Here is a 14,241-nt window from a genome sequence, read left to right on the forward strand (position 1 = left end):
GTAGTTGCTAAACCAACAAGAAGGGACGCCATTTTTAGATTTGGTTTTGGTGAGTAGTGAGGACCTCCATAGAGGAAATGGTTGTAGGGGACAACCTTGGTTCGAGTGATGATGAGCTAATTCAGTTCAAACTAGACGGAAGGATAAACAAAATAGATCTGGGACTAGGGTTTGATTTCAAAAGGGCTAAATTTAAAGAATTAAGGAAGTTAGTTAGGGAAGTGGATTGGACTGAAGAACTTGTGGATCTAAAGGCAGAGGAGGCCTGGAATTACTTCAGGTCAAAGTTGCAGAAACTACTAAAAGCCTGCATCCCAAGAAAGGGGAAAAATTCATAGGCAGGAGTTGTAGACCCAGCTGGATGAGCAAGCATCTCAGAGAGGTGATTTAAGAAAAAGCAGAAGGGAGGGATTAGCAAGGAAAGCTACCTTTATTGAGGTCAGAACATGTAGGGATAAAGTGAGAGAGGCCAAAAGCCATGTAGAGTTGGACCTTGCAAAGGGAATTAAAACCACTAGTAAAAGGTTCTATAGCCATATAAATAAGAAGAAAACAAAGAGAAAAGTGGGACCACTAAACACTGAGGATGGAGTGGAGGTTAAGGATAATCTAGGCATGGCCCACTATCTAAACAAATACTTTGCCTCAGTCTTTAATGAGGAGCTTAGGGATAATGGCAGGATGACAAATGGGAATGAGGATATGGAGGTAGATATTACCACATCCGAGGTAGAAGCCAAACTTGAACAGCCTAATGGGACAAAATCAGGGGGCCCAGATAATCTTCATCCAAGAATAATATTGAACTGGCACATGAAATTGCAAGCCCATTAGCAAGAATTTTTAATGAATCAGTAAACTCAGGGGTTGTACTGTACGACTGGAGAATTGCTAACATAGTTCCTATTTTTAAGAAAGGGGGAAAAAAGGGGATCCGAGTAACTATAGTATGCAAGGTCTTGGAAAAATTTTTTGAAGGAGAAAGTAGTTAAGGACATTGAGGTCAATGGTAATTGGGACAAAATACAACATGGTTTTACAAAAGGTAGATCGTGCCAAACCAACCTGATCTCCTTCTTTGAGAAGGTAACAGATTTTTTTAGACAAAGGAAACACAGTGGATCTAATTTACCTCAATTTCAGTAAGGCATTTGATATGGTTCCACATGGGGAATTATTAGTTAAATTGGAAAAGATGGGGATCAGTATGAAAATTGAAAGGTGGATAAGGAACTAGTTAAAGGGGAGACTACAACAGGTCATACTGAACGGTGAACTGTCAGGCTGGAAGGAGGTTACTAGTGGAGTTCCTCAGGGATCAATCTTATTTCCCACTTTTTGTGCCAAGATCAGTAATAAAAAGATTAATGTGCTAATAAAGTTTGTGGATGACACAAAGCTGGGAGGTATTGCTAACACAGAGAAGGACCGGGATATCATACAGGAAGATCTGAATGACCTTGTAAACTGGAGTAATAGTAATAGGATGAAATTTAATAGTGAAAAGTGCAAGGTCATGCATTTAGGGATTAACAACAAGAATTGTGGTTATAAATTGGGGACACATCAGTTGGAAGTAACAGAGGAGAAGGACCTTGGAGTATTGGTTGATCACAGGATGACTATGAGCCGCCAATGTGATATAGCCTTTTAAAAAAAAAAAAGCTAATGCGGTTTTAGGATGCATCAGGTGAGGTATTTCCAGTAAAGATAAGGAGGTGTTAGTACTGTTATACAAGGCACTAGTGAGACCTCATCTGGAATACTGTGTGCAGTTCTGGTCTCCCATGTTTAAGAAGGATGAATTCAAACTGGAACAGGTACAGAGAAGGGCTACTAGGATGATCTGAGGAATGGAAAACCTGTCTTATGAAAGGAGACTCAAAGAGCTTGGCTTGTTTAGCCTAACCAAAAGAAGGTTGAGGGGGGATATGATTGCTCTTTATAAATATATCAGAGGGATTAATATTAGGGAGGGAGAGGAATTATTTAAGCTTAGTACCAATGTGGACACAAGAACAAATGGATATCAACTGGACACTAGGAAGTTTAGACTTGAAATTAGATGGTTTCTAACCATTAGAGAAGTGAAGTTTTGGAACAGCCTTCCAAGGGAGTAATGGGGGCAAAAGACATATCTGGTTTCAAGACTAAGCTTGATAAGTTTATGGAGGGGGTGGTATGATGGGATCTTTGATTAGCAGGTAAATATGACCAATGGTCTGTGATGGGATGTTAGATGGGGTGGGATCTGAGTTACTACAGAGAATTCTTTCCTGGGTGCTGGCTGGTGAGTCTTGCCCACATGCTCAGGGTTTAACTGATTGCCACATTTGGGGTTGGGAAGGAATTTTCCTCCAGGGCAGATTGGCAGAGGCCCTGGAGGTTTTTCGCCTTCCTTTGCAGCATGGGGCATGGGTCACTTGCTCGAGGATTCTCTGCACCTTGAGGTCTTTTTAAACCACAATTTGAGGACTTCAATAACTCAGACATAGGTTAGGGCTTTGTTACAGGAGTGGGTGGGTGAGATTCTTTGGCCTGCATTGTGCAGGAGGTCAGACTAGATGATCATAATGGTCCCTTCTGACCTTGAGTCTGAGAACTCTACATTCCTTTGTGGCAGTAGCTAGGGAGAGATGCGTTCTTTTGTCAATGTGGCTGCATCTACGCTGGGGCTAGGTTGGCATAGCTATGGTGGTCAAGGGTGTGGATCTTTCACACCCCTCAAGGCTGTGATTGTTGACCTGCATTTTAAAGCGTAGACCAGGCCTGAGTTATCACTAACATTGTGAACCACTAGATGGAGCAGCATTACTATTGCAACACTCAGACTTTCATGTTCCTGTAATTCAAAGCCCTGGTCTTGAAATTTCCTCTTTCCTTTGTCAGTACCAAATACTCCTAACTGGTTAAGTGAGTCTTTGTCTGTTAAAACTCTATCACTGTGTACTCAGGACTTCATATAAATATGTAAATTCCATTAGGAATTGGGATTTTCTGATCTCAAAAGCACCAGGTTCTCTTCCAAAAACCAATATTCAACAGGGTTATTTGTCCTATCAAAACAGGTGTCCACTGGTTTATAAATGGACTCATCATAACCATGGCAAATTCCAAAAAAACAGCCTTCTTGCAGATTGAACGCCATCTGGATCAATCTCTAGCTCAGTCCTTAAACTGAATATCCAGCCAGATCACTGGCATTCAGGACAGGATCAGAAATGAGGATAATAAATGGAGGTTCTCATTTTCAATACTTTGGTTTATTACAGTAATCTGGTAACAAATAGGAATCTTGATAAACCCCAGTCAATAGATTTAAGTTTAGACAAAGCTCGGTCTGTATCATTCTCCCCCCCCCCCCATTACATAAAATATGGCTTAAGTTAAACCAAACATGCTTCTATCTTTCACCTATGTTTTGAACAAGTAACTGAGTACAGTTCAGCACACCTGCATTTCTCAGTGCTGCACTAGCTCTGTAAGCATATAATGAATGTGATCCAATGTATGGCTCCTAGACTCTTTTTCTGCAACTAAGATGACTTCGCATTTCCAAATGCTAACGTAAATTTTGCATGTGTTCAGGCTTTCCTAAATGGCTCAGTAAACGGTGGTGCCTATTGGCACTGCAGTATAGTGAGGTTTTAGCAGCTATTTTGAAGATTTTGCAATTTACTACTGTGGTGGGTAGTTCAGAATTGTAGGATAAGAACCACTTAGCTGTATATTTCTGCTAAAATATTCAGCAGTGAAATGGCTGTCTTGAGATTTCTGAACTGCTCCTCTGAGATGAACAGGTATAAAAGAGGCAAGATTTATTTGTGATAACTAAAAACTATTTTTGTTTTGTATAGCATCTGAACACTGACAGGAATGCAGGATCAGACCCTTGTACACAGAAAACTGTCAGCCTGGCCTATGAAGTTGGCTACTTACTGTAATTTGCAGGATGAACTACAGTGGTACAAGTTTTAAATTTGAAGAGTTTATTAAAATCACCATACAGTAAAAATATTTACACAGTCTGTGGTGGTTAATCTGCACATTGACTGACTTCATTCAGAACCTGCTATGCTTTACTAAAAAAGAAAAGCAATGAATGTTTATACTGATCACTGTTTGGACTGCAGGTATACTAAAGCCTCAGCAGTAGTTAGCCTCTTTTTAAAGCTTCCGTAAGTACCCTTTACCATAACATGTTTTGGTTGTAAGAACAGCCCAGTCCCACTTTATATAAAGGAGGACAGAAACAGGCAGTCACCTGGTAATTGCACTAGTTATGCTTTTTGATAACTAAAACATACTCAACTTGATGATTCACTTCATGACTGAGAATTAGTTCAAATACAGTTTTGTTAATATGCCTGGATCCTAACAGACTATGCATTAAGAACCAACAATTAAAAACATGACTGATTTACTTGTTACATAGTTGGTGTTATGAATTAGTAATAATTACATACTGAAAAGCAAAACCCAGGGTGCTAACTCACTTCAATGTAATTTCACTGATTACAGTATGCTTATAAGGTATGGTGCATTTTAAAACATTCATTTTGGCTAATCTTTAAAATGGCTTTCAGTTCAATTAATTGAAACAGCAAAAATGTGAGGAATATATTAAGATACTTATAGAAAGCATTTTCATGGGTAATAGATGGATCACAGTGTTTCAAACTACTAAGGGCCAGATCCTTCAAAATATAGGGGAGATTTGCCGCTGACTTAACCTGGGGAAAAATAGATTTTGAGCAGGTGGTTCCAGGCTTAAATTCATGTGCTCTATATACAGAGCAAGACAATATGCTGTCTTTTTTTTCTGACACATCTAGCACAATAATTACTGTTTATAATGCAATAATATTGCAGGTCTTATTCTTACCTTGGTGCCTGTAAAAGACACTTTTCAAATCTTAACAGTGTAAATGCTTGAGCTGTGCATAAATGCCAAAGAGAATTAAATTAAGTGTAAAAATTACCTTTCAGAAAGGGTTAAAGAGGATGATTACATCCTAAATATTTGAATCTTGCAACAAGATACTGTTCTCCAGATATTGATGTAAGATAACCAGAGGCTATAAAAAAAATAACAACTTTCATGATGTACTATCTTTCAAAAAGCTAATTTGGGAGCAGAAATTCTTTAACTTTTCCATTCATAAGTTCATATTGATCTTCAGACTTCATACATTTTCTTGTAAGGCATGATCATTTAAAGATTTCCCCAAATTCTGTTTGCAGTTTCAAATACTTTGTAAGTCTGTATTGGTATGACTGCACTCTGTCTCTGTCTTCAAAGCTTGTCTTGTTTGGATGTTTATTTAGGCAAATAAAAAGATAACATCTAAAGAGAACTCTTAACCTCAAGCAGAGTGATCATTCAAATTAAATTAACCATAGAAAAACATGGTTTATTTCTAGGCAGAATGATTCTTCCTGTGGAATTTCAGCCTCCACTTTCAGAAGCCACAATCGGTTAGGATATCCAAATACATGAAACAACTGGTCTGCCAAGTTTGTCCGAACAATGTCTGTGCCAACTGGCAACGTGTTCCTTTGTTCTATGGCTGCTGTTGATACTGCCCTTCTGTTGCTGTGTAGAAATCATCTAGCACACTCTGTAAATAATCAAATGTTGGCCTCTCTTCTGCTTTATCTTTCCAGCATGTTTTCATGATATCATAAAGCTCAGTTGGGCAGGTTTCCATGCGTGGCATGCGGTAGCCACGCTGAAGAGCAACCATCACATCAGCATTACTCATACCTAAAACAAAAAAAATGATTTTTAGAAGCAGATTTGTGCATCGATAATCAAAGTAGAGCACCTTCTTTTGCTGCTACTCCACACCCCCAAAAAATCAATTAATCTCAGGGGCCATGGCAAGGGTTTTTTACCTTTAATTAAAGCTAGCAGAGAGACACAGTAAATGAGAAATATTTTTCTCATCTCCTGGCAATTTACTTGTACTACAGTATTGTCTTGGGGGTCAGAGTCCCCATTGTACTATATACTGTGTATATGCACAGCATCTAAGATGGTCTGTGGCTCACAGAGCTTAAATATAAATTCACATGCAAAAACCCTTTAATGTAGGGTTAAGGTTGTAGACAGTGCTCTATGTTCCTCATGCCTTTCCAGAACACATTTTAAATTCCAAAAATCCAACTGCTGGAAAACCAGGAAATAGAGGGCCTTGAGGAAAAACCCTCTCTGTGTTCACAACTTGTGGGCTGTGACATATCAGGCTCTGTAACTACTTTGAAAAGCTGTGTCATGTGCTGTCTTTCATGAGGGAGATGTTATTCTACATAAGGGATATGCCCTCATGGCCATTGCTCCTTGATGGTCACCGCAGAGAGTGAATGGAATGAACCTTTGTGTCCTTGGGACTATATTTTCTCAAGCCCAGCTGTCGGCTTTGTAAATAGTTTAGAGTAGCATAGGCTAGTTTAGAGTAAGCAGCCCTTCCACTGTCCCAGAAGACCTTAGTACTTTACCTGGATTATGTCCAACCTGAAACACCTAAGGCCTTCAACAGGTGCACCTCTTACCCATTGATAATACTGGAGACAGAATCCCATATTTAGATCACTCAGTAATCTTATGTACTGTTTTTGAGACACCTTTACTCCCTGCACCTAAAGGGGGAGATCTTCGATTGGGCCCATTCATGGTACCAACACCAGCCTTTGTGCAGAGCTTCTCTTACACAGGACCCAGGAGACACTTTACCAGTCTGGTCTCAGTACCACCTTCGATCATCTCTTTAGCCCTAACCTGCAAGACAATCTCTCACCCTGCACAATCTAGTATTGGTTAAATCTAAAGCCACATTGAAGAACAAACTGGCACAGCCTTTTAAAGTGGCAGAAGCCTCAGTGCCACAGGTAGTAACCATAGTGCCTACTCCTTGAGCTCAGATGCCTTTCTTAGTACCTCCTGACCAGACTCAATGTTTGATTGTGTAATAACACATTTCCCCAGAGGAGGTGTTTCCTCTTTATTCTGTTTTACATCCTTTCTCTTCTGAACACCCAGACCCCTGGGGCCTCTCAAATAGCACCACTGTAATTTCATCTGTGTATTCCTTCAGAACTGGATGCTCAACACTGGTCTCACTGGTTTGGATCCTAATGACACCTTTAACATGGGTAGATACCCTTCAGTGATGCTGCTAGGCACCCTGCCACATACTCTTCCACTGCCTGTATCTGCTCCTTTGGTCCCAATCTGAAAACACTTCAGGGTACCTTCAACCTCTTCGTACTTGGAGGCTACCTCAGGATACCAGACCTCTTCTCTCACCTCAAACCCACACATCATGGAAAGATATGCAGCCCCTCCCCTGTGGCCCAGATAGTCTCACTTGCCATCATGAGACTGCAGTCTTGCCCTAACAAAGTTATTGGACCCTGATGAGCCTCTGGCTTGAACCTCTTAAGCATATTAATCAAAATAACCACCCTCCTAGCAATTACATCTGTTCTGAAGGTGAGTGAGTTTAGGGCTTGATGGCCACTCTACCTCTTTAGCATTATAAACCAACAAACAAAAGTCCCTTCATGACTAAAGTAGTCTGATATCCAAATTTCTCAATCTGTGTTTTTCTGGCACCGTACTCAACTCCAGGGAACCTCATCTCCATGTCTTACAGGTGCTGGGTCTTTACCTACTAAAGGTTTGGGGTGGAATTCACAAGGAAGATTTAGGCCAGGCCGAGTAGGAGGGATTCTGTAGGCAACCGTGGGGAGCACTTCCCTGGGAAGCTCAGTTTCCAGGGCCCCTGTTTGTTTAATTAATACACAGTAGCAAATTATACCATAACCCATTGAATAGGGCACCCTTCAAATCCCTTCTCCGCTTCAAGGGGAGGGTGCAGTTGAAACTGGGTTTCCCACAACCTGGATGAGTGCTCTCATCACTGGGTTAAAGATTATAAACAGGTTCTTCTACTCAAAGCATGCCTCCTAGATCATGGCCAAAGACAAGAGACATGCTTAGATATAATTTAATATCACGTTTCACATGCTAACTAAGCCTAAGTGAGCTGTTTGTTGGTGGCAAGACTTAAGTCACTGGGGGACCCAGGCCCACACAGAGCTACCTAACACTGGAAACTTAAGTGCATATAGTGTTTCACAGCAGCTGGGCAGAGATTCTGTGAATGCCACTGGTGCCTAACTGGGGGACATAAGTCTCTAGCTCCTACCTTGAGCACTTAAGTTCCCCTTGTGACTTCTGGCCCTTGCTCTTCTAAAATTAACATTTTGTCCCGTTTTACAAATAGTGAGACCCTACTGCCAAGCAGCCTCACTGGCATAGGAAATGTTGAACGCTGTAAGTCTTACATAGCAAATTACTAGTCCCTGGTTTAAAGATTCAGGTTAGGAGAGCTGCTGTACCCTCCATAACTCCCCCACAACCACCTTTGTGGTTCAAGGCCCAGTATAGGAACCTGGTGCTATAGTTGGTATTTAGGTAAGAATTTCTTGCCTACTCTCCAGCTGCTCAGGCACAAGTGGGAATACAGAGAGGCTTTTAGAGCAGAAAAACGTTACTAACTTGTAACTGTTGTTTGCATTCACATAAGCTTCCCATCTTCCCCTCTGCTTCAGCATTCTGTATAACAGCAGGAGTCTCAAGAGTGGGAGAAGGAACTGAGGTGGGTAGGAGTGAACTCCCGTCTACCACACAGGATCATATCATCACAGGAGAATGCTGGTGGAGTTCTTTAATGGACATAGTTTTGGGATTTGACACCAGAGTATTATCCCCCCCCACTGAATGATAAAATCTTTTTAAGGTGACACTTTGATATAACCTTAACCTCTGCGCATAAGGGAGATCTCAGTACCTTATTCTTTTCGCCTCGGTGTCTACTGAACAAAGGCCAGTACTCCACAGAGTACACAAGACTAGAACCAAGGGCTGCTCACTTCTAAACTAATGTTTAGCTAAAACACCATCCTTCAACCTATGCCTCTCAGCATTGAAGGTGGGGCTCTACACCGTCCTCTCAAAGTAGCCACCATCTTATTATATGGTTTTTGTGACTTGCCCAACATCACAGTAGAGCCTGGAACAGACCCTAGGTCTCACATCCTAGCCCATTCCTTTAAATCACACATCCAGCTCTTTCTATAGTCCCTGCCCCTTTCATTACACACAGTTTCTATGCTAATAGTCTAGCATATGTGACTAGTTTCATTTCACACATGTACTTCAAAAGGCAGTGCAGTGCTGAGGCTTGGGACTGCCATATAAAAGGTCCTGGATTCAAGTTCCAGATCGGTTATAAATGCCTTTGTGTAACTGCTGCAGGTATGAAGAATGCCAGTTGCCTTCATCTCATGTACAGGTAGGAGAGTCAGTAATAAAATCTGTGGTGGGTAGATAGCTCCAGCTGGTAGGAACCAAAGCAGCAACTGCACTGGCACACTATAGAACCAAGTAAATCAGCCACGTTTTTTATTAATTGATTTTTAGAGTGGTATCCTAGTACCAGGTACTTCATGTTCCCTCTCTCCTTTGCACTCAATCTGTGGGCACATAAGGGCAGTTTTATAACAGATTATGTTGGTAACCCCTTAGGCAAATGACCCCAAACTTGTGCCACACACTTTACTCCTACCCCTGCTGTGGCACAGTAAGTTTCAAGGCAATCTGCCTGTGAATGGGGATTTTAGAGTACTTAGAAAAATCAGCTGTGAACAGAAACCCTGCTGGAAACTGTGACTACTGAAGAGTTGCTAGACGACAGCTGAGAGAAAGGTACTGTGCAGTAGTATCAGCAGAAGGGGAATTGAAGCAGAGTGTGATTAATGCTTTGGCCAAAGTCACACACAAGCAATCTGTGATCAAACTGAGAATTGAACCCAGATCTGAGTGCCAGTCTGGCATCTTAACTACAAGATCATTCACTCTCTACCATTTGCTTCCGAGCATAGGATAAAGAATAATTGTAGTTGGAGGAGCAGAGGCAAACAGTCTTTGTCATTCTCTCCATTATACAGCCTAGAGGGAAGCAAAGCAAGGGGGACGCGGGCTAAATCCAGAGAAGCAGGGAGAAGAGCTTTCAGGGAACGCTTCCATCGTCTCTCAAACTTGTAGCTGCCCCTCTTTCCCTAAAACCCACAAAATAACCAAAGCCTCTTGTGAAAATTGTGACACCTGAGGAAGGCTTCCAGGAGCCTTCCTAGCCCGATAGAGGAGAGAGAATGGCCAGATCTAGCACAAGGAATCTGGATGATAGAACAGTGACTTTCACAGAACTAACAAGAACTGCAAGGTGCTTTATACCCACAGCACTCTGTGCAGAAGCTACTTTTCCTATCACATCAAACCTACCATAAAGGGGAGCAAGAATCAGATGCTTTATTTTCTATTCTGCATAAGCTTAGAAGACAATCATCTCTGAAATGCCAGGGGAAAAGGCAGCTTGAACAGGCAAGAGGAAACATCAAAGTGCGCTCAAAAGTTAGCTAATAACGTCTACTGGGCCAGATTCAGATAACCAGTGTATTTCTGAAGTAATTGCATTAGAACCAATTGAGTTATTCTGGTGTAGCCAATCAGAATGCGGCTTTTTTCGTTCAACAAGCAGGGGAGTAGATAACAGTGTGTCAGTAAATCATACTGTCAACTGGCAGATGTGAATGAAGTGGATCTTTCCGAGGTGAACGAAGCTAAGCACATTTCAGAGACTAACACATTCATTAGGTGGAAGGGATAGCGTTACATTGTATTTAACAGCACATTTTGCCAGCTTATTTATGGACAGTGGTGAAAGCACTTGTTTGGTCTCTAAACTACAGGAAGAGTGCTGGAGCAAGGCTGCTGGAGGCAACAGGACAGAACAAAGGAAATATGAGAATATGGAGGGGAGTTTTATGCTTTGCTTTGTTAACGGAGGACAACATTATGCCTGGTTCTCTGTGGATGCACAGAGAACAGGGTCTGCTCTCTCCATGTGTCTGTGGGGTCCATGCTGTCTCAAAAAGGGGCAGAGAGGAGGTAAATCCATTTATCTCCATAACGTGAGCCAACATACACTAGGAAAGCAGACAAAAGATAATGGAAGCTGTGCAGGCACTCTACTGAATTGCCAACTTTATTTTTATATTCAAAATGTCTACATGAATGACAATTATAATATTTGTGAAAGTTCTGCCATCCACAGTACCTTATTGGATGAATAAGCCAATGCTTTTTCCTTTTAAAAGAAACAGTGATGGGTGTCCTCTCTTACAGTCCTTTAAGGTGAAGTCTTATTTTTTAACATTAATAATTTTAATTCCCTGCAAATAATTTCTTAAATATTAACACTGGAAACGGGCCTGAGTCAGAGAATTCAGATCCAGATCCGAACATTTCCAAATTTCAGAGATGTTTGGATCCAGGGTTTTGGTGTCAGCCCAGCACAAAAATAGATCTCAGGTATGAAATCTGGATCTGGATCAGAACTCTTCATTTGGGCCCAGGTTTAATATTTGCATTCAATTTTCCATATGGTGAAAAGCATTGAAATGGTCCCAGTTACAATAGTGCAAATGCACTTGCTTTTGCATCCAAGTAGCTTTTGAGAGTATCAGTGAAACAGGATGTCGTCATAGGACAAGAGTCGCTTGCTGCTACACAAATTCAGAGCAAAGGTCAAGGCACTTATGGAAAATAAAAGTAGAGAGCAAGTCAATGAGACATTTATCTTCCATGCAGACTGCTCCAATGCTCTATTACAATTACTTTATTTTTGTAGATTTAATAATGTTATCTGATGAGCGTCAGTGCACAAGAACAACAGTTGCTCACCAGGGGCTTCATCCTGCCAGGTGTTAAGCACTCTGGCTCCAATCCCAAAAAGCATGCAAGCATGTTCCTATTTTTAAGCAGTGAATAGTGCCATTGAATGGGACTGTTCATGTACTTAAGTGCTTTGCTGGATCAGGGCTAGAATGTTCAGCACCTTTACTGTTCTGCTTAGGGTGACCAGACAGCACATGTGAAAAACTGGGACGGGGGTGGGGGCTAATAGGAGCCTATATAAGAAAAAGACCCAAAAATCGGGACTGTCCCTATAAAATCGGGACATCTGGTCACCCTAGTTCTGCTGCATTCTGAATGCATGGGGCAAATATGCCCATTTTGTGCTTCAGTCAATTTGTGAAAATCCCACCTGTAAAAATGATTTATAGTTTTCAAGAGAATAATGAGGAGTTCTTTCTGTTAATCAATATTTATTAATGACACATTTTAAGTACACATGCCAAGACACAACAAGATGAGCATGCATACAAATGTGTATACTGAATAAATAATATTTCCCAGCTATACAGCTTGATTGGTTGTTATAGATTCTGGTATAAGTTAAAGATACAAAGGAGTAGCAGTGTGTCTCTAATTTTCCAAGACATTATTATGAGTAAACTATTTCTTAATGAACAGTTTCACCAGAACCATATATTACTTAATTGAAATTCATCCTGAATGCACATCTCTTACACAGTTCATGATCTTATACAGGATGCTAACTTACGAGTTTGAGGCAGTGCTAACAAAAGTTAGCCATTAAACTTGACAGAATGCAGAACTAATTCCTTATGTTGAGCCCTCTTATTTTACTAACATCCAGTATTGTTGGGAGTAACTGATCACAGGTGTGGAGGGAGAATCTAGATCTGAAAGGAGGTACATGTAATAGAGAGCAGATGATGCCATTGCAATGTGAGTCTGAATGTATCCAATATTTGACATATTGTATGATCAGCTGGAAATTAGTTTCTCAACAACTGGTTCAAATTGTTTGCCTAAAAAATCAGATATTTGCATTTTATATTTCAAAATAGTTTCTGTAACTATAAATCCCACTAATCACTTCAAAATTATCAGGAAGAAAAACAGCCGTTGAAGTTAGAAACAAAGCTCACAAAAACTCAGTTTTGACTGTAAATCTTTCTGCCAAATTGTATGTTTATAGTCCTTTCATACTGGTGTTAACCCCTTGTCAAATATAATTCAAATCATTTCACAGAACTTTAAGCGGACTGCATATAAGACCTTAGATTTAGTTAGCTAGTTTTCAACTGTTAGTAAAAAAATGTAAGGTACACCTCTACCCCGATATAAAGCGACCCAATATAACATGAATTCGTATATAACGTGGTAAAGCAGTGCTCGGGGGGGGGGGAGGGGGAGGGAAGGGGAGCAGGGCTGCGCACTCCAGTGGATCAAAGCAAGTTCGATATAACACGAATAACATATATTTTCACCTATAAAGCGGTAAGATTTTTTGGCTCCCGAGGGCAGCATTATATCGAGGTAGAGGTGTATTCTTACTAGAGCTGATTATTTATTTTATTATACTATTTATTATTTCTACTCTAGGGGGACGCATTTTGCCTGGGTACTAAATATTGGTAGGACAAAGTTGAGACATACTTTTCTTCCTGGAGTGTTATGTCCTAGACTCGATCTAACCCAACTAATTTGCTAAGCTGTGTTTTCACAGCTGTTTGCCGGTTCCACAGTTATTTTGGTTTCATGTATTACATTTTCAGTGTAAACCAGGAGATTTAACTTTGTATTTTAAAAACACACACCCACCCACCCACCCACCATTTGTGCTGGAGAAAGCTCTTGGGAGCCTCTTAAAACCTGCCAACAGAGTGATGTAAGGGTTGGAGTCCCCCTTTCAATCTCTGGATACAGTTCATTCATCCCTGACATAAATGAATTATCTATGTAGCTCATAGAATCATAGGGTTGGAAGGGACCTCAGGAGGTCATCTAGTCCAACCCGCTGCTCAAAGCAGGACCTAATCCCCAACTAAATTATCCCAGCAAGGGCTTTGTCAAGCCTGACCTTAAAAACCTCTAAGGAAGGAGATTCCACCACCTCCCTAGGTAACCCATTCCAGTGCTTCAACACTCTCCAAGTGAAAAAGTTTTTCCTAATATCCAACCTAAACCTCCCCCACTGCAACTTGAGACCATTACTCCTTTTTCTATCATCTGGTACCACTGAGAACAGTCTAGATCCATCCTCTTTGGAACCCCCTTTCAGGTAGTTGAAAGCAGCTATCAAATCCCCCCTCATTCTTCTCTTCTGCAGAATAAACAATCCCAGTTCCCTAAGCCTCTCCTCATAAATCACGTGCTTCAGCCCCCTAATCATTTTTGTTGCCCTCCGCTGGACTCTTTCCAATTTTTCCACATCCTTCTTGTAGTGTGGGGCCCAAAAC

General features: G+C 40.9%; 2 protein-coding genes across 5 annotated transcripts in view; one reads left to right on the top strand and one right to left on the bottom strand.

The window, feature by feature from the left end:
• The window catches only part of LOC123363724 (kinesin-like protein KIF20A), a 48,560-nt gene extending 43,467 nt beyond the window's left edge, over positions 1–5,093 (top strand). Inside the window, exon 20 of the transcript XR_006576874.1 lies at positions 3,858–5,093. The gene's annotated coding sequence lies outside the window, so the exon portion shown is untranslated. The remainder of the gene's footprint in view (positions 1–3,857) is intronic.
• A 167-nt stretch (positions 5,094–5,260) lies between these two features.
• The window catches only part of LYN (LYN proto-oncogene, Src family tyrosine kinase), an 85,407-nt gene continuing 76,426 nt past the window's right edge, over positions 5,261–14,241 (bottom strand). For all 4 annotated transcript variants that reach the window (XM_045005031.1, XM_045005032.1, XM_045005034.1 and 1 more), the window contains exon 13: positions 5,261–5,767. In XM_045005031.1, coding sequence (XP_044860966.1) covers positions 5,565–5,767 — 203 coding nt within the window. In that variant the 3' untranslated portion in view covers positions 5,261–5,564. The remainder of the gene's footprint in view (positions 5,768–14,241) is intronic.

The sequence above is a fragment of the Mauremys mutica genome, chromosome 2 (genome assembly GCF_020497125.1).
Source record: "Mauremys mutica isolate MM-2020 ecotype Southern chromosome 2, ASM2049712v1, whole genome shotgun sequence".
Taxonomy (NCBI): Eukaryota; Metazoa; Chordata; order Testudines; family Geoemydidae; genus Mauremys; species Mauremys mutica.